The sequence below is a fragment of the Globicephala melas genome, chromosome 1 (genome assembly GCF_963455315.2).
Source record: "Globicephala melas chromosome 1, mGloMel1.2, whole genome shotgun sequence".
Taxonomy (NCBI): Eukaryota; Metazoa; Chordata; class Mammalia; order Artiodactyla; family Delphinidae; genus Globicephala; species Globicephala melas.
Window position 1 is genome coordinate 18,500,418 of NC_083314.1, and position 19,111 is coordinate 18,519,528.

A 19,111-nucleotide genomic window follows, 5' to 3' on the forward strand; every position below is an offset into this window, starting at 1 on the left:
AGGTATTTTGTTCTTTTTGTTGCAATGGTAAATGAGAGTATTTCCGTAATTTCTCTTTCAGATTTTTCATCATTAGTGTACAGGAATGCAAGAGATTTCTGTGTGTTAATTTTGTATCCTGCTACTGAAACAAATTCATTGATTAGCTCTAGTAGTTTTCTGGTAGCATCTTTAGGATTCTCTATGTATACTATCAGGTCATCTACAGACAGTGACAGTTTTACTTCTTCTTTTCTGATTTGGATTCCTTTTATTTGTTTTTCTTCTCTGATTGCTGTGGCTAAAACTTCCAAAACTATTATGAATAATAGTGTTGAGAGTGGACAGCCTTGTCTTGTTCCTAATCTTAGTGGAAATGGTTTCAGTTTTTCACCATTGAGAATGATGTTGGCTGTGGGTTTGTCATATATGGCCTTTATTACGTTGAGGTAAGTTCCCTCTATGCCTACTTTCTGCAGGGTTTTTATCATAAATGGGTACTGAATTTTGTCAGAAGCTTTTTCTGCATCTATTGAGATGATCGTATGGTTTTTCTCCTTCAATTTGTTAATATGGTTTATCACATTGATTGATCTGTGTATATTGAAGAATCCATGCATTCCTGGGATAAACCTCACTTGATCATGGTGTATGATCCTTTTAAAGTGCTGTTGGATTCTGTTTGCTAGTATTTTGTTGAGGATTTTTGCATCTATGTTCAACAGTGATATTGGCCTGTAGTTTTCTTTCTTGGTGACATCTTTGTGTGGTTTGGGATCAGGGTGATGGTGGCCTTGTAGAATGAATTTGGGAGTGTTCTTCCCTCTGCTATATTTTGGAAGAGTTTGAGAATGATAGGTGTTAGCTCTTCTCTAAATGTTTGATAGTATTCACCTGTGAAGCCATCTGGTCCTGGGCTTTTGTTTGTTGGAAGATTTTTAATCACAGTCTCAATTTCAGTGCTTGTGATTGGTCTGTTTATCTTTTCTATTTCTTCCTGGTTCATTCTTGGAAGGTTGTACTTTTCTAAGAATTTTTCCATTTCTTCCAGGCTGTCCATTTTATTGGCATATAGTTGCTTGTAGTAATCTCTCATGATCCTTTGTATTTCTGCAGTGTCATTTGTTACTTCTCCTTTTTCTTTTCTAATTCTGTTGATTTGAGTCTTCTGCCTTTTTTTCTGATGAGTCTGGCTAATGAGGTATGCCCATCAAGTGCTGTAGGCACACAGGGAAGAGAATCCACAGGGCTTCCGTTTTCAGTAAGTATTCTTTTTTCTGCTGTGTAAGTTTTTGACACTCATAAAACTACTCTTTTCACTGAAGTGCAACTCACCACTGCACTATTTAAAAAGAAATTTCACCTTGAACACTGAAATTGGGGAATGAAGGAGGCATTAGCGTATGATAACATAATAAAGGAAGCATACCATTTGAGAGATTTTTTCTGACAATTAAACTCATTTATTGCCTGGTTCCTTATGAAGTAGGCATTAATCATTATTAATGATATTTTCATTTCAGTCATGCGTTTGTACAACATGTAGATATTCTTTAAGTTGTTCTTTGACAAGCCAAAGTTGTCAATATCTGTGTGCAGTTTTCCAGTAAGGTAATTAAATTTGATATGTAGAGCTTTAAAGATCTGGAAAAGGGTTCTTGACATGGAGTCTGTGAACTGTGTGCTTCAAGAAACCTGTAACCTACCTTAAATTAATAGTGTGTTCAGATCTTCCTTACCCTTACTGTGTTTTGAGTGAAATTCTTTAAACTATTGAGAGTGTTGTTAAAATCTCCAATTGTAGTTGTGGATTTGTGTATTTTTTCCCTTTTCTGTTTTTGTTTACTGAAACTCGGTTATTAGGCACATACATATTTAGGATTGTTATAGCTTCCTAATGAATTGACCCTTGTATCGTTATGAAATGTGTCTTTATTTTGTTAGTACTCCTTGTATGGAAGTTTATTTTGTCTGATATTATTATAGCTTTTCTAGCTCTCTTTTGCTTACTGTTTGCATTAGTATTTTTCCATAATTTTACTTTCAATCTATCTGTATATTCATACTTAAAGTATGTCTTTTAATTTAAAAATTCATTTAATCCTTTCTTTGAATTGAAATTTTTATTTACATTAAATATAATTTTTGATGTTTGCTGTCTTTAATTTTGCTCTTTTGTTTTTTTGTTATATCTGTTCTTGTTTTCGTTGGTGGTGTTCCTCTCTTTTTTTCTTTCTTGTCTACTTTTGAGTTAATCAGATATTTTCTAGTATTCTAATTCCTCTGTTGACTTACCAGTGCCTCTGTATCTTTTCCAGTGCATTTTCCCCCAGTGGTTGCTCTAGAGATTACAGAACGCACCCATATATTTTTGCAGTCTACGTAGGGTAGTATTGTACCAGTTCAGATAAAATGTTAGAATCTTATAAGAATCTTTTAATTCCCCTGACCTTTGTGCTTTTGTTTTCACATATATCTGCTTATGTTATAAAATTCACAGTATGGTGTTATACTTTTTTGCTTTAAATAGTCATATGTCTTTTAAAGAAATTAAGAGATGAAAAAATACATGCTGTTTTATATTTACCCACATATTTATCATTTCCAGAGCTCTTTTTTCCTTTCTGTAGATTCAACTTACCATCTATGGTCACTTCCCTTTGGCTGGAAAAATTATCCTTAGCATTTTGTATAGCGTATGTCTTCTGGCAGCAAATTCTTTCAGTTCTTGTTCATCTAAAAATGTCTTTATTTTGTCTTTATTACATTTTTTATTGAAGTATAGTTGATTTACAATAGTTGCCTTCTTTTTTTTAAAGAATATTTTCACTGGGTAAAGGATATGGAGTTGCATTTGTTTTTTCTGCAGCACATCTAAAAACTTCCACTGTCACCTGAGCACCAGTTTTTCTAATAAGAAGTGAACTATCATTTGTATTGTCATTCCTTTGTATGTATTGTGTTGTTTTTCCCTGACTCCTTTTAGGGATTTTTTCCCCCTCTATACATGGTTTTTAGCAGTTTGACCGTAATGTACCTACTTTTGGTTTTCTTTGAATTTATCCGGCTTGGAGTTCACAGTTTGGGTGAATTATATGACCATTATTACATCAAGTAAGTTTTTCTCCCTCATTTCCTTCGTATTCTTTCTCTAGTACCCCATTTACAAATGTGTTAGTCTGTGTGATATTGACCCAGAGATCATAGGGGCACTTGCTTCATTTTTGTTTAATCTTCTCAGTTCTTTAGATTGGCTAATTATTATTCTCAGTTCTTCAGACTGGCTAATTTTTATTCATTTGTCTTCAAGTTCACTGACCCTTTCTCCTTTGCAGTCTACTGTAAGCCTTTCCAGTGAATTGTTCTTTTTAGGTATTGTACTTTCAGTTCTAGAATTTCTATTTGCTTCTTTACTATAGTTTCCATTTCTCTGCTGATATTTTCCATCTGTTTGAATTTTCCAATCATATTTTCCTTTACTTTTAGAAATGTATGTATCATAACTGCTTTAAAGTTCTTGCCTGTTGTCCAACTTCTAGAACATCTTGGTGTGTATTTCTATTGACTGCTGTTTCTCTTGACAGTCTCATTCTTCTGTTCCATCGCGTATCTAGTAAGTTTTGGTTATACACTGGACATTGTTGATAATACTATACAGAGACTCCGGATTTAGTTATCTTTCTCTAAAAAGTGTTGATTTGGCAGGAAGTTAATTTGGCTTAACTCAGACTTCAAATTTAGCCTTCCCTTCCCTACGGTGGGCAACAGCCAAATCTTTGTTATTTCCTTAACTTTCTAGCTGTCTCCTTCTGACATGTTCCTTGGAGTTTCTCTTGCTCACGTTTGGTTTAGGACTCAATAAAGAACCTGTAGTTTATATAAAGATTTCAGAGTTTTATTCTTTGTGACTTTATTTTTGCCAGTTTCCTTTATCACTCTCCAGTCAATTTTTTTTAGCCCCCAGCTCCATCCTCTGACTCCTTTAGCCAGTAAGACTGTTGCTTTGTGCTTAAATTTCAGTCACTAGGAATAGGTGGACCGGAGTTTGCCCCCAGGTAGAAACTGTAAAACTAAAAATTTCACCCTATTTGGTTCCCTTTTTACAAAGATCAGTCTCCCGTCAGTTTTTGCCTGCTTTTTGTGGCTCTTCCAGGCCACGAAACAATTGTTTTTAATATTTTGTCTAGAGATTGTATTTTTTCTGCTGATCGGTTAGTCAGATACAAACTATTTATCCAATATTGGAAGCATAATTTCCCTACTTTTTAAAAAATGACTTTGAGAAATAGAAATTTGGTTATTGGTTCTAAATTGTCATGGCCTGTAATGGTGCTATCAGCTGACCAAAGAGTAGTTGTGGTGTGCAAAAGCAGCATGTTCTAGAGTCCTGGGAAGTGAGCTGTGGCATCCCTAACTTCAGGTCTAATACATGATAAGACTTCTCAGGAACATTTGAATATTCAGTCACCCAGTAGATTCAGTGGCTGTTATAAAAGATCATGATTTACTTTGATGTTAGAGTAAGCTTTAATAAATTGATATGGTTTTATAAAAATAAAACCATGATGCTAACCATAGCTGAGAATAATGAACCATATTTATTCACTGTTCAATAATTTGGAGAGAGTTTGTTTTCTTTCTCTTTTTAGTATCCCCCTCAGTCAGTATCGCCTTTTCAAGTGTGGCCAGAGGACATTCACAAAGGAGAAAATCTAAATCCATTTTGAAAATTAACAGGTTTTCTTATCCTCTGGTACATGTTTGCTCCTTCTTCATGGTTGGAAAATACCTATCCTCAACTTGAAAAAAATGTTCAAGGGATCAAGATGAATAGATTTTGGGGGAGTGTGTTTATGTGTACACACACACACATGGGAAGAGACAACATATAAATGTAATTTTATTTTTCAACTTAGATGTTTCAAAGAGAAAGATGAATGTGAAGTACTTATTTTTGCAAGGAATTACTTACAAATTAATATCTCCAGCCCAGACCTCTGTTGATTTCTAGACTCGTTCATTTCATTCAGGCCTCTTCTTAAATGTCATCTCATCAGAGACCACCCATGACCACCCTTACTTTCCAGTTCCTTACCCTCCCTGGTTTCTCTTTTTATACCATGAACCACTGGTTGGCATTTTATCTCTTTATTGGTTTGCATACGTATTACCCTTCTCTCTTCCTTTTACCTCTCCCTCTGCTAAAATGTAAACTTTACGAGGACCGGGACTTTTTATATTTAGATTTCTCTCGATTCTCTGGCACTGTAGGATATGCATATAGTAGGTCAAAGTAAATTTCTGTTGATTGAATGAGTGAGTAAACGAATCACTGAGTAGTGAGATGGGAGACATAGTTCAAAAAATAAGATGAAGCCAGAGGCTTTGGAGTTACTTTGATGACTTTCTGTTGACCCTGCATTCCCAAACTCCATTGTGAGTGCCCTGTGGGAGAGTGCTTCCTACTCACTTGTCGCTAATTCTGTGTCTGGGGAGAGGTAGTACTTGTCCTTTTTAATATCTGATTTGACAATCATTGATGGATAGTGAAAATAATAAAAAGAAATAAACCTTATCCAAGCGGGTGATGCAACATGTGGAAAAATATCTTCCTTGCCTAGGAAAATACCTAAGTGTAATACATCCTTGTGGGAGGATCTGAGTTTAGCAATTAAAATTGGGACCTAATTTCAAGGTATATTTACCTATGGCGTGAATACAGTGAGCAAAATTGTGGAAGTTTAGATGCTGATTGACTTCTAAGGTGCCTGTTTTGCTTTGATTTTGTAAGCCACATTCAGTTTGCCCTGAACTTTGTAATCTCCAGGCTACTTTCCAGTTTTAACAACAAAGTCAGAAAAGTTTAGTCAATTAAAAAGCTGCACCCAAAATAAAAAGTTTTCCTTTGGGCTTCCCTGGTGGCGCAGTGGTTGAGAGTCCGCCTGCCGATGCAGGGGACACGGGTTCATGCCCCGGTCCGGAAAGATCCCACATGCCGCGGAGCAGCTGGGCCCATGAGCCGTGGCCGCTGAGCCTGCACATCCGGAGCCTGTGCTCCGCAACGGGAGACACCACAACAGTGAAAGGCCCGCGTACTGCAAAAAAAAAAAAAAAAAGTTTTCCTTTTACTTGCACTTAGAGCATAAACCATCTCATTTTTCAAAAATAGGACAACCATCTCTGTTTCCTCAGAATTCCAGCTATTTGGCTAACTCTACTCACTATGTAGTTTAAATGAAATGAATGCCAGTTTTCTTTTTGATATGTTACTAGTGTGGTCAATATTATTCCTGGGAGTTGGTAACTTTCTAGATGACCATTACACTAGCAATGTTAGGAATAGCATAAAATATGTCCAGTAGTTTTTTGTTTGCTTTTGTTTTTGAGATTTTTTATCCAGAGAAAAGCACATGGAGCTAGAAGCTCCATAAGGATCACAACCCACCCCAACATACACATATATGCACTTTAATTGATACTTATGTAGAACCTGGCATTAACTAGAAGGGTCCGGGTCTAATGGTACATAACCTCTCTGAGCCACTACTTTCCCTATCTCTAAAACAGGTCATCAGGGACTTCCCTGGTGGCACAGTGGTTAGAAATCCGCCTGCCAGTGCAGGGGACAAGGGTTCGATCCCTGGTCCAGGAAGATCCCACACGCCATGGAGCAACTGAGCCCGCATGCCACAACTACTGAAGCCCGCACGCCTAGGGCCCGTGCTCCGCAACAAGAGAAGCCACCGCAATGAGAAGCCCACGCAGCACAACGAAGAGTAGCCCCCGCTCGCCACAACAAGAGAAAAGCCTGCGTGCAGCAACAAAGACCCAACGCAGCCAAAAATAAATAAATTAAATAAATAAATAAAACAGGTCATCATGGTATGCTTCTTGACAGAGCCGTTGTGAAGATTAAAAGAGGTAATGCATGTAAAACATCTAATACAGCTCTTAGCACACAGTAACCCTTCAGTAATTGATAGCTTTTTTTTTTTTTTTTTTTAACCATTTTCCCTCTGGATAACTAGGGTATTGCCATTCTCATTTAGCAAAAAATTATGAAAATGGAAATTCTAGTCCCAGCTAGATTTTCTTTTGATCTAAACAGTTGTTTGATTCAGGCCAAAGAGAAGAACTACCTAGAAAGAAATTAGGTTGTGAGATAGAGATGTGGCTTATCTTTAATGGTTTCTCTTTTTATTCTTTATTTGTTATTTGATTCATTCATGCATTCACTTATTCATTCATTACCTATTAGTAAGCAGGCTGCACCTGCTCTTGCCTTTTAAATCTGACTCTGTGTGGTCAAATGTACAGGGCTTTATATCTGTAACTTAAACAGTTTGAATTCCAATAGTATTCAGTTGGACATCTGAATTTTCAAGATGTAGCCCTTTGAAAAGATGTCCCATATAATGTACCATTTTATTAGGTACGTTTCTTCTTTGAATTTACAAAGTATGATCTCACCTTGGGATTCTTCTATTTATTCATTTCACTGTCTGGATTGCTCATCCCCTGTTTATCTAGCTCCTTTCATCTTTCAGGTCCAGCTCAAACATCATTTATTCCATGTACTCTATCTTAGGTATCACTCACCCCAACTCCCTCCATAGTCATTCCTGTCACATCATCTCATTTTATTTCCTTTTTGCCCCCTATTACCAAGTATAGTTATTTTATTTTGGCTATTTGCATAGTCTTGTTTTCTTTCACTAGAATATAAGTTTCATGCTTCAGGATTTTTTCCGTCTACGAGTAGACTTCCAAAACTTTCGTTTCTATTTGACTTAGCCTGAGTTGTTTTCTGTTGCTTGCAGACAAGAAACCTGACTGATATTCGTACCAGGAATGGTTGCAGGCAACAAACACTCAGAGAAATAGCAGAAATTTGGGATTAGTGTTCTGGTCTAGGAAACGGGGTATTTTTGTTTATTTGTTTAGTGTAGTTTTAATTAACAAACACTTACATGGTTCTTATTACATACTATTTACACCTTTACAGAAATTATTTTATCTGATCCTCAGAATGACTCTGAGGTAAGCTTTATTATTAGCTGCCTCTTACAGATTAAGAAACAGGCACATAAAGGTTAAACAACTTGCCCAAGGATGCACGGCTAGTGAGTAGCTCTTTCATTTCAGTTGGTATTGAAGGCAGGGAAAATTCTAGTATTATTCAGGAACTGAAGTCTGGTAATCCATGGGATGTAGCTTTGAAGAACTAATGGAACCATTACCTATAATTACTTTGAATATGCTGTGTACTCAGGGCCAGCTTTAGGGTCATGCTGCCACTGCTGCAGAAAACTGAAGGAGTTCAGTGTCTACTGGATTGAGTGGACAACTTGAAGAAAGAAAATACAAGATCTGAATTTGTATTTTCAGCTAAAGATGCAGACTAAAACTTACAGATATTATATAATTGAGCTCACATAATTTCTTATATCTGTCAGCCTTAGGGCTGAGATAGTTCTTATTAACACTATAAATTCAGCCCATGAACATTAAACATTTAAAAATTAAACATTTTTTCCACGTTTCCTATTTGAGAAAGAATCTATTGATCAGGAAGGGGTGAGATCAGTTATCCCAAGTTACCCTTCACAAAGTTTCTTCAAGGAAAGATTCTGCTCCTGAGTGGTGCTGTGGCAGTCCAAAGGAAAGATGAGGGTTTGAGGGGAGGAATGTTTGTTTGGGTGGGTGTTTTATAATTAGAATTATATAATATAAAACATGTGCTATATATTCTATTTTAATTTCTAATTTAAGACTCATATAAATGCATTCTGTGTAAGTTGATTGGCTCTTAAAATGGTCATGCTTAATGTTGAAAGTTAGGAAATCATATATATATATATTTTTGTTTTGTTTTGTTTTGCGGTACGCGGGCCTCTCACTGTTGTGGCGTCTCCCGTTGCGGAGTACAGGCTCCGGACACCCAGGCTCAGCGGCCATGGCTCACGGGCCCAGCCGCTCCGCGGCACGTGGGACCTTCCCAGACCGGGGCACGAACCTGTGTCCCCTGCATCGGCAGGTAGACCCTCGAACCACTGCGCCACCAGGGAAGCCCCACTCTGAACTCATTCTGTTGGCCAAAGCAAATCACATGACTGGATGCCCAAAGAGTGAGAACCATACCCTGTCCTCAGTGGGAGAACATTGGAAAGTTACCTGGCAAAGATTGTGAAAATTTGGAGCTAATAATTCAGTCTGTCATAGTTTGGTTTATTTGAGGATATGCTCTGCAGCCAGCATTGGGAGCTGGGTTACAACTCAGATATTTTAACTCATCCTGCTGTTACACGCATCAAAGACCTGGACAGCAAGGAAATCATCATTCCTCAGAAGTCGTTCTGAGTATAGGTGTCAGGAGCACAAGGACCCTAAATTTCTTCAACTTAGTATGTATTTAGTGTCTTTTTTGTGCCTAACACCATATTAACTTCTGGGGCTTAAGGAGCTTTAGGTCTAACAGTGAAAACAGACCATGGACAGGACTTAAAAGGTGGTGTGATAGTTCAGTAACAGAAGTTTTTACTAGATATAAAGATAGCAACAGAAGAGAGGGATAATCAACTCTGCTTTATGAAAAGGCATAGAAAGCTTTGTTGAGAAGGAGATTAGATTTTGAGTGTTAGACAAATCCACAGTCCTTACAGAACAAGTTCAGGTAGAGAAGTATTTTTTGTAGGAAATATTATAGCAATCTGTTAACTGTTAGAAATTGATTATAGTTAAAATCTCTTGTTTATGCTCGGATAATAGAAAAGTCTCTGAGAGCCAATGAATAACTTTGTATTTACCACCTTCTTGCATTATTTACTGCAGTAGTTTTCAAACTTTGGCCTGCATCAGAATCACCTGGAGGACTTGTTAAAACACTGATTGCTGGATTCCACTGCCAGAGTTTCTTATTCAGTAGGTGTGGAATAGGGTCAGGGAATTTGCATTTCTAACATGTTCCCAGATGATGCTGATGGTAGTGGTCCAGGGACAACACTTTGAGAACTATTGATTTATTGAATCCTTCCTATGTATCTGGCACTCTGCAATGTGGTGAGTATATAAAGGTAAAAAGAAAACGTCCCTGCCCTCAGATTCCTCGTGGTAGGGTGGCTGGGACAAAGAAGTGAATGTGTAATGACAGTGCAGTGGAATGGACGCTGAGATCCATGGAAGTACAGTTTGCTGTGGAAATACACCAGAAGGACACTAACTCAGACTGAGGCTGCAGGCTGCAAGTGTGTGTAAAACACAAAAAATCCTTTAACCCTGAGCTGAGTTTTTAAAAAAATCAGAAAGTAATAACAAGTAGAGAAACGACCGTGAGTCATGCTTTGCGTGAGGTTCGTAAATGGAGTCGTCTTCGAAGTTGCCTTTAAGAAATTTCTGATCAGAATTTTTTAGACAAGCTTTTGGTGGTGTAGATGGGACAATGTATGTCTGAATTAGTTACTTTGCAAATAAAAATTATCCCCTTCTTTTGCTAATTTGTTCTACTCATCTTCGGCTATTGTTAAGATGCCAGTTAGATAAAGATGTTACATTCTATGTTTTCACAAAAAGAGAGAGAAATTTTATTTATGTCAGAATGCAGACAAAACTAGACAAGAGCAGGAACAATCAGAGCTGGGGAAACAGGGTTCCTCAGGCAGCTTTACCTGGGACTTGAGGTGCTGAGCCTGCAGGGGAACAGAGTCAGCTACTCAATGCGATGGTGGGCTATCGTGAGACTAGGAGACAAAGTGACATCTCTGCCTTGAGAAGGGCACTGAAGAGGAATGCAGTGGATGTTAGGTACTGGATTCAGGCCGGGCTGTAGATAGCTCCTGCTTGGGCATGGTGAGGTGGTGAGGGGACTGGGCAGGAATTGATTAGAGGTGTACCTACAGTGGGAAGCTGCTAGGTCAGCTGGCCAAGTTATATGCCCAGCAAATGAAAGAGTGAACCTGACAAGTACTTGGGCTGGTTTAGAGAAACAGAGCCATACTCAGGAGGTTGTTTGCCTTGGCATTGAAGACGTTCTGCCATTTTAATGAAGCAATCTTGGATTGTGTTGTCCTCTCAACCCACAGGGGTAACACCCTTTCAGGAGTAATGGTCTTTGGGGCTCCTGGCTATCTAACCAGTTGTATTTGTTTTAAATCAAAAGCATATACCTAAAGCTATGCAGAACATTTCATTTTAAATGGTTATATTCCCACTGGCAAAGGGAGCTAAAGTCAAGTAGAAATTATGAACGGAATGCTCAAAATGTTTTTAAATCGTGTAGTACAATCTGTTTTCATTGGAGATGAATTACTGATGAAAATTGTTTGTAGTTTTTTAAACGATCCTTTTATCATGTAGTTTAATTAACCGTGAAACCTTGTAACCTTTTCCTCAGCATACATCTGTGGATGGATATACTGAACCCCATATCCAGCCGACCAAATCAAGTAGCAGACAGAACATCCCTCGGTGTAGAAACTCCATTACGTCAGCAACAGACGAACAGCCTCACATTGGAAATTACCGTTTACAAAAAACAATAGGGAAGGGAAATTTTGCCAAAGTGAAATTGGCAAGACATGTTCTAACTAGTAGAGAGGTAAGTTTTCATGATTCCTTTTAATATTTACTTAGACCTCTCCAGAATCTAGTTACAAAAGCTTTCCTACAGCTGATTCTGGGAATAAGTACCAGTTGCAGGATATGTGTGAATGGAATGTATGTAGATAGAGTTATCTATACATGGCACAGAAGAATTGTCCTTATGTATTAGCATCTCATAAATCAGATGTGCTGCAGATGAGGTTTGCTCAGACTTCTGTCTTTCATTATATGGCTTCTGTAAAAATTTCTGATTTTTACCTGACCCCATGAACAGGGCTAGGATAACTTCTTCTTAATTACTGCTTAAGCTGCAGTGAATACAGGAGCAGAAAATGAGGTTGTACATGTGAAACTTATATAGTGTTATAAACCACTGTTACCTCAATAAAATTTTTTTTTAAATTACTGCTTGAGGTAAATTAGGTATAAATGTATAGAAAGTCACCCACTAATTTTTATCTATTTAGAAACCACATTGAGCAAGTGTTATACAGATGTTTTTCTCAGATAATAAGAGAATCGGGTTTCTAAAATCCCATGTGTTTCAAATCAGATGTATTTATATAGCAAAATTTGTTTTTAAAATAATAATTAATATATTTAATAACATATAATAAAGACTAAAAATAGTTAAACATCTAACACTCTATATTATATAATGTTTACTGGATCCAGTTAGGACATTATGAAAAATCTGTCATAAAATGTTTTTGTTAAGTTTCCATTTTGTTCTATACATAATATTATTGTCACATACGGTTAAACTTAGTCCTCTCTGACCATTTTGACCCCAGGAGCTGTTGGGACACAGGCTGTATTAGACAGAGACTTAGAGGACATTTAAATCCATTCTGTTAGTTTGCTGTAAGGAAGTTAGGGTGTCCAATCTTTCTACCCACATAATACTTAACTCACTAAAAGTTTATAAGCCTCTCCCCTCTGAGAATTGTAACTTATCAAGATCATGAGTAAAAGAAGAAGATACAGATGACTTTTACTTTAAAAGGGGAAACCTGGAATGACTTTAACAAAGGTGTAATTTCACTGACTCAGAATCAAATAGGTTAAAGACTTGGGTCAATAGAATATATTCTAAGGCTGCCTAATTATCAAAACTTTACCATCCAATTATGTGAACACCAAATACAGCTAAATTATATCTAGTTAGGGATGAAACAAAAGATGTTTTCCTTATAAATTTTATTCATTAAGATATGTATTCTCAAATATATTTTAATGATTCTCTTTTTTTTAGGTTGCTGTGAAAATAATAGACAAAACTCAGCTAAATCCTACCAGTCTACAAAAGGTATTTAATTATTTTAATAGTAAGTAATTAGAATACGAGTTTATTAATTAATATATGATACTCTGTAAAGTCAGTTATTCTAAACTTCCTGTTAGGTACAATACTACATTTCATCCATATATGAAGAAAAGATTTGATATAAAACATAATATTTACATTTAATAATATTTTTAAAATGTTTATCAAGTGTTTTTGAAAAATATCTGCTACTCAAATGCATGTACCATATCAGAGGAACTTATGTCTTTTAATTCAGTAAAATAAAATTTTTCATATCAAATATTTTGAAGTAGTAAGGATTCTGCTTCATTAAAAATCAACTCATGAGATACTGTTGTCCATAGGTGGGTTTCCTTTTATCGCTTCACTTGCTTTTCTTCCTTCTTTCACAAGAACTAGTCTTTCAACTAACTTACAATAAAAGATACGACCATTTCTTCAAAGGGTGAAAATATAAAGCAGAAGAGGGACCAAAAAAAGCAGTTAGGATGGGAATTGACCTGGTAAAGCTGTTTCATGTTGCTTCATTAGTTATTTATGTGGGAAAATTTTCTCAGATACACATACTAGTACTTTAAAAATGAAGCAGATATTTTAACATTTATGTCATATATGTTTGTATATAGCTCACTATATAATATTTATGTATAATATATATATAAAGTACATTATGATTTTAATTAGAATATAATGGGATCGTGGTCACATATGTAAGTGTGATGTAAATAACTCTGGATTTCTAAAACAGAATTTTATAAGAAAATTTTAGTGTAGTATGTTTAACTACACCTGCTGTGATTCTACCATTAAATTAAAAATTTGGGTCTGTGATATCAAGACTTTCCACTTGTCTCAGTGCCAGATAACTCAGTTTATTTTATATATTTCTACTTAGACATCTGTCTTTGTACTTAATGAGATTCCTTTTAAATTTGACAACCAATATAATTTTTCATAGCATTAGTATTTCTCATCTGTGAGAACATGAAAGGTTTGCTGGATTTTTTTTCTCTCTGAGTATGAGATAATATACTTTATTGGATGATTTTTGGGAGAAACTTCCAGCACCCATCTTTCAGCTAATCATGATTTAGTGGTATGCGTTATAAAAAGGCATCCTCCCTGGGCAGACGAGTTATCCAAAGATGCTGTGTTTTCCTGGACTAGAGCCACAGTGGGGCAGAGTTTTGCCTGCCCTTCTCCTGGGAATCCTTTTACAATGCAGACTGCATACCAGCCCAGTGGCCCAGTCCATGGCCCACCTAGCCTTGTCACTTTTCCTAGGTTAATCTGTGGGTTACTCTGGTAAATTAACCGATTTTAAGTGACATTTAGAACTAGTCCAGGCCTGTTGTGCTCGTTGGAGGCACAGTAATGTGACCCCCGCTCTGTCTTTCCCAGGGGGGACCAGAGAAGGTTGTAGAACCAAAGTCACGCTTATTGAAACATGTGGACATGCAGACATGAAGGTGGACTGTTATTCAGATTAAAAATATACTTGTTGATGTAATTTCTATTATAAATTCTGCTAATCTTGCTGATAAATTGTTGCTTTTCCAAACAGGCATATAAAAAATGGTGGCAATTTTGTTTTCTTTAATCTGTAAAAATAAAAGCAAAGGAAAGATTGAAATTTGCTAAATGTAGCCAATACACTGTGTGCATTTTGTTGTTTTCAAAATAATTTTTATTTGTGTTCATAGATTGGCTTTTTGTTGAAAGGTTTGGGAAAAAACGGATCGAGGCTTGCTTAGTTTTCGTGCATTGTAGAACGTTCAACATTTGGCCTTACGCATTGAATGCTGGGAGCATCTCCCAGTCAGTCATATCTAAAAAATGAAAATGTAAACAACGGAATTAAAAGTAATCATTTCTTTTTCCTTAGCATTGACAGTCAAGTCCTATAGGTAAAAAATAGCAAAATGGCTCTCCATGTCTTAGGTGTGCTTGTTAAAAGGCAGATAATGGCAGCACATACATTTACAGTAAGGATTCATTTTAATCTCAACCCAAAAGTGTTTGGTTAAATCTTGTTCTGGACTTGGTCTGAATTTAAGCTGGTTCCCCTCCTTTACTCTCTTTTGTGTATAACGTATTTATAGGAAATATTAATTTCCTTTGTCAACATCAATGGTAGATAAAAGTAATCTAAATTTGATACCCCAACTGTTCCAAACTTCTAAAATATAAAGTTCTTAAAGACAGTTCGGTCTTTGGAATTGTTAAGCATCTTTGGCTTCAACATTCTTCACGTAATATGCTCCTATTATTTGTATTACATATTTTAAATTAATGGAATACAGTTTAATAAGTTTTCATAGTTTAAGAACTATTTGACGTACGTGCTATATTTCCTTCTTCCTCTTTGGAGCATGACTCCCACCTCATACATTAGTGGTTTTTTAGGCTAGGGTCTATGAACTATACTCGTGATTCCTGGGGATCTTTTAAGCAACCTGTTACTGTTGGAGGAAAAGCAGAATGATGAAGCAGTTTTATTCCTAGTTCACATACTTGAAATGTAAGAATAGTTATCGTTTCCTCTGAAATTCCACCAAGTTTGAAACTGGGACACATTAGTTTATACACAGATGACAGAGTTTGTGTTAGCTTGTCTCAGATCGCAGTCACCAGGGTGCAGTTTATCTGTCTTCTGTGTATTGCTTGTTAATTTGCATTTTCTATTTTACTGTGTTGCATTGTATTTCAAATTCACAAAAATAGTGCGGTGGTTCAGAAGTGATTTGCTGAATAGTAAAACCTGTAATGAAAACAGAAACAAGACTACTACAACTCATTAAATAATAAAGAGGAGTGCTGCATCCCAGTTAAAAAGAATGAAAATCCTTGTGACAGTGATTTTGCACAAGCAGGGCAAGTGTAAAAAATTTTCAATAACCGACATCTGGAAATTAGGCTTAAGTGAACGATCCATTTACTGCTAGTGTCTAGTGTGTTATCTGTTGTGTAAAACGCTGTCAAATGGTGACCTAAGCCATTTATACTTTAGTGAGTTTTCAGATAAAGCCCAGAGACCTCTCTGGTAAGCTAGTTAAGTTTTCCAAAACATCTGCAAAATAATCTTTATTATGTTGATGAATTTGGTCACTAAAGGTAGAGCAGAGGACAACCATTGAAGCAATTCAAAATTACATTTCTTTTAGCGAATTATCAAGAAACCAAACTTGTAAAAGAAATCGTATAATTATTGACAAATATTTTTGATCAAGGAGAAAGCAGAAGCTTCTCGGCAATATTCCTTAACAGATCTCTCTGTTGGACATAGGTTGAAATACCAGTTACTCTCACATATGTGTGCTTGATATTGATAGCATATTTCACTTTGTAGCTGCACAAAACCACTTACGTGCTGAGTACTTCTTCCATACAGTTCTTTTTATGTGTGTGGATCATTTGAAGGAAAGTCTTGACCAATTCTTTTGTGGATCAGTGAAAACCTAAGTGAAAAGAGAAGGGGTTAGCATTTAGTGAGCTGGGTTGTAGACTGCAGAAGTTGTCTTTGAATCATTACTGAAAATTTTAATATATATACTGCAAGGAGTGATTCTGCTATGTGAATAAATAAGATCATACCTAATGCCCAGTCACTCATTGCTTCATTCTCCATGACATCTGTGGTCAGTAACATAACCTCTGATCTTGATTTGGTTTTAAAGGAATACTGAAAACAGGGACTATCATAAAATCTTGGCTATTGAAAGATGTTTCTTTAGCATACAGTGTGAAGAATTGGTGGGAAGTATATCTTTCACACTGAAATACAATGGATTTGAGGGAGAAGTTGTTCAAACAAGTTTCTTTTAAAAGGTGATATCAGTAATGTTAATGTCTAGCTAAAATAGCAACAGTTTAAATGTTGAAGATAAGATAACCAGATTTTCTGGAAAGACCAAACTGTATTTCAAGCAGTTCACTGACCAAAAATCTGACTTTTCTAAACCCTGTTTTAGCCATCATTAGTTATTGGACAAAGGGTTCAATGACATATTATTGGGCAAGTTTAACATACAAATGTTACATCCAAATATGAAGAATACCTTCCAACGCAAGCATATCCAAAGAGTATATTAAGAAACCATTGTTATTAGCTCTCAACTTGAAACTTCCAGTCTTCTAACCTTTTAGTGTGATTAGATCAGCAGCCTAGAATTTGTCTGAGAGCCGGGCATAGTCTTCTTGGAGAAATGCTTTTGTAAGGTTGGATCCAGTAATTAATCTGAAAGTCTCTGACACATCACCCAATGCTTTGTTCCTTCCCCCAATCAATGATTGTGACTTAGGATTTTTTTTAATTTAATAGAAATAAAAAGTAAAAAAAAAAAAAAAGTAAAACTAGAAATGGAAACTGTCTTGTGGTTCAAGCTACACGTCGTGGAGCCCAGTACATGTGTTCATTAATTAATTCTTAATCTAACAAGTATTTATTGAAAGAAGATTATATTTCTCCTTATGTTTTCCTCTGCATTTTTGGCCCCTCCTTTTCTGTTTCCTTTAAGTGGACTCATTGTCCTTTTTGTGGGCCACTCAGTGTTAAGAGTTTCACAAGACATGGTCCTAGGACTTCTCTTTCTGTATTCTCTCTTCCTAGGCTGTCTCAAGGGTAACTCTGGTTTAAATTACCACCGGTAGGCAAACTCACAAATTTATATCTTCAACTCAGACCTCCCCTACGTTTGCTTGTAATCCCTCAAAGATAACCCAAACTTATTATGTCCAAAACTGAACTCATGATCTCCACCCCCCCTGCTTGGTACATTGCCCACCTAGTGCCCTTCCAGTGTCCTCTCTCAGTGAATGACACTGTCCCCAAGTTGTGCAAGTCAGAAACCTCGGAGTTATCCTTGACCCCTCCCTCTCCTTCCTTCTCACCATCTAGTCTGACCTTGAGTTGTGCTGATTTTATTTCTTACATATCTTTTGAGAATGTTTGCTTTTGTCTTTTTCCGTCATGATCCTCTAGACAGCACTACTATTATCTCTCCCTTGGACTACCCCAGTAGCCTTCTAACCCGTCTTTCTGCACTTTGCATCCCTGCATGTGTGCGTGCGTGTGCGCACACACACACACAGGGATGCACACACACAGTTTAAAAAGTCATCAAGGATGCAAAATATGTCTGATTATGTCATCCTTCTATTTAAGCTTTTAGTTGGCTTTCCCTGTTTTTTGTAGCCTAGAAATCAAATTCATTAACATGGTGTACAGGCCCTACTTTCTTCCTCTACCCCATGGTCCACCAGCTCTCCCCAGCTTCTCCTTGCTCTCCTCATCCCCTACTCCTCCAACTTCACTGATTTTCTTTTATCTGCTCCTATTTCTACCCTTTATTCTAGCTACCAGGCCTTTGCAGCTTTTCACCCCACCCTATGCATAATCTTTTATCACTCCCTCTTCACTTAATTCTTACTCATTTCTCACATTTCAGCCTTAGAGTCATTCCTTCAGGGAAAGCTTCCTGTCTCAACAACAGTGTTAAATCCCCCTGCGCTTCATAAAATTAAGCACTCATAACCAAGAATTATTTATAAACAATCTTCATAAATAATCACTTTAGTTTTTATTTGTTTTGGTTTGAGTAGTACTGTTTGGATTTTGCTTTTTTTTTTTGACCCTATCACGTGGCATGCAGGATCTTAGTTCCCCTACCAGGGATCGAACCTGTGTCCCCTGAAGTGGAAGCACGGATTCTTAACCTCGGATTGCCAGGGAAGTCCCTGCGTTTTGCTTTGGATTCTTGTATTCTGGCTCTGATTCTGAAGACCTGTTTTAATTGCTTGGTCTTTTTTGGCTGTAAAGTGTACATCTATTTCTGTATTCTCAAGAAAGTATATAATATTTTCTGAAATAAATATGGAAGAATTTTCTCTTGGAAATGGAGGAAGCTAGAAATCTTTAAATCACCTATGAATTTTAGACTGAATATCTGGCTCTTTTAAAAATCATATTTGCATTTAGTTATTTTGAGTCACACTCCTGTTTTTTCTAAGTTCAGTTTGTTGATACAGTACACTAGTCTATTTTTAATTTTTGGATGGAGACTTCAAAACATCTTTCCCATTTTAAAAACTTGCTTTCTCATGATATTTATTTATTGGACTAAAAGTTTTCATTTCTAATCATTTTTTTTACAAGAGATGCAGTTGAAGTCCTGTGTGCCATTTCTTGGTTCTATTCCTGTATTTTTCTACCTAGAAATAACTACT

The 19,111-nt window shown here is 36.5% G+C and overlaps 1 protein-coding gene across 6 annotated transcripts in view; it reads left to right on the top strand.

Moving 5' to 3' along the window:
- MARK1 (microtubule affinity regulating kinase 1) overlaps positions 1–19,111 on the top strand; it is a 141,325-nt gene that overhangs the window by 63,896 nt on the left and 58,318 nt on the right. For all 6 annotated transcript variants that reach the window (XM_060298766.1, XM_060298814.1, XM_030868341.2 and 3 more), the window contains exons 2-3: positions 11,369–11,572; positions 12,833–12,886. In XM_060298766.1, coding sequence (XP_060154749.1) covers positions 11,369–11,572; positions 12,833–12,886 — 258 coding nt within the window. The remainder of the gene's footprint in view (positions 1–11,368; positions 11,573–12,832; positions 12,887–19,111) is intronic.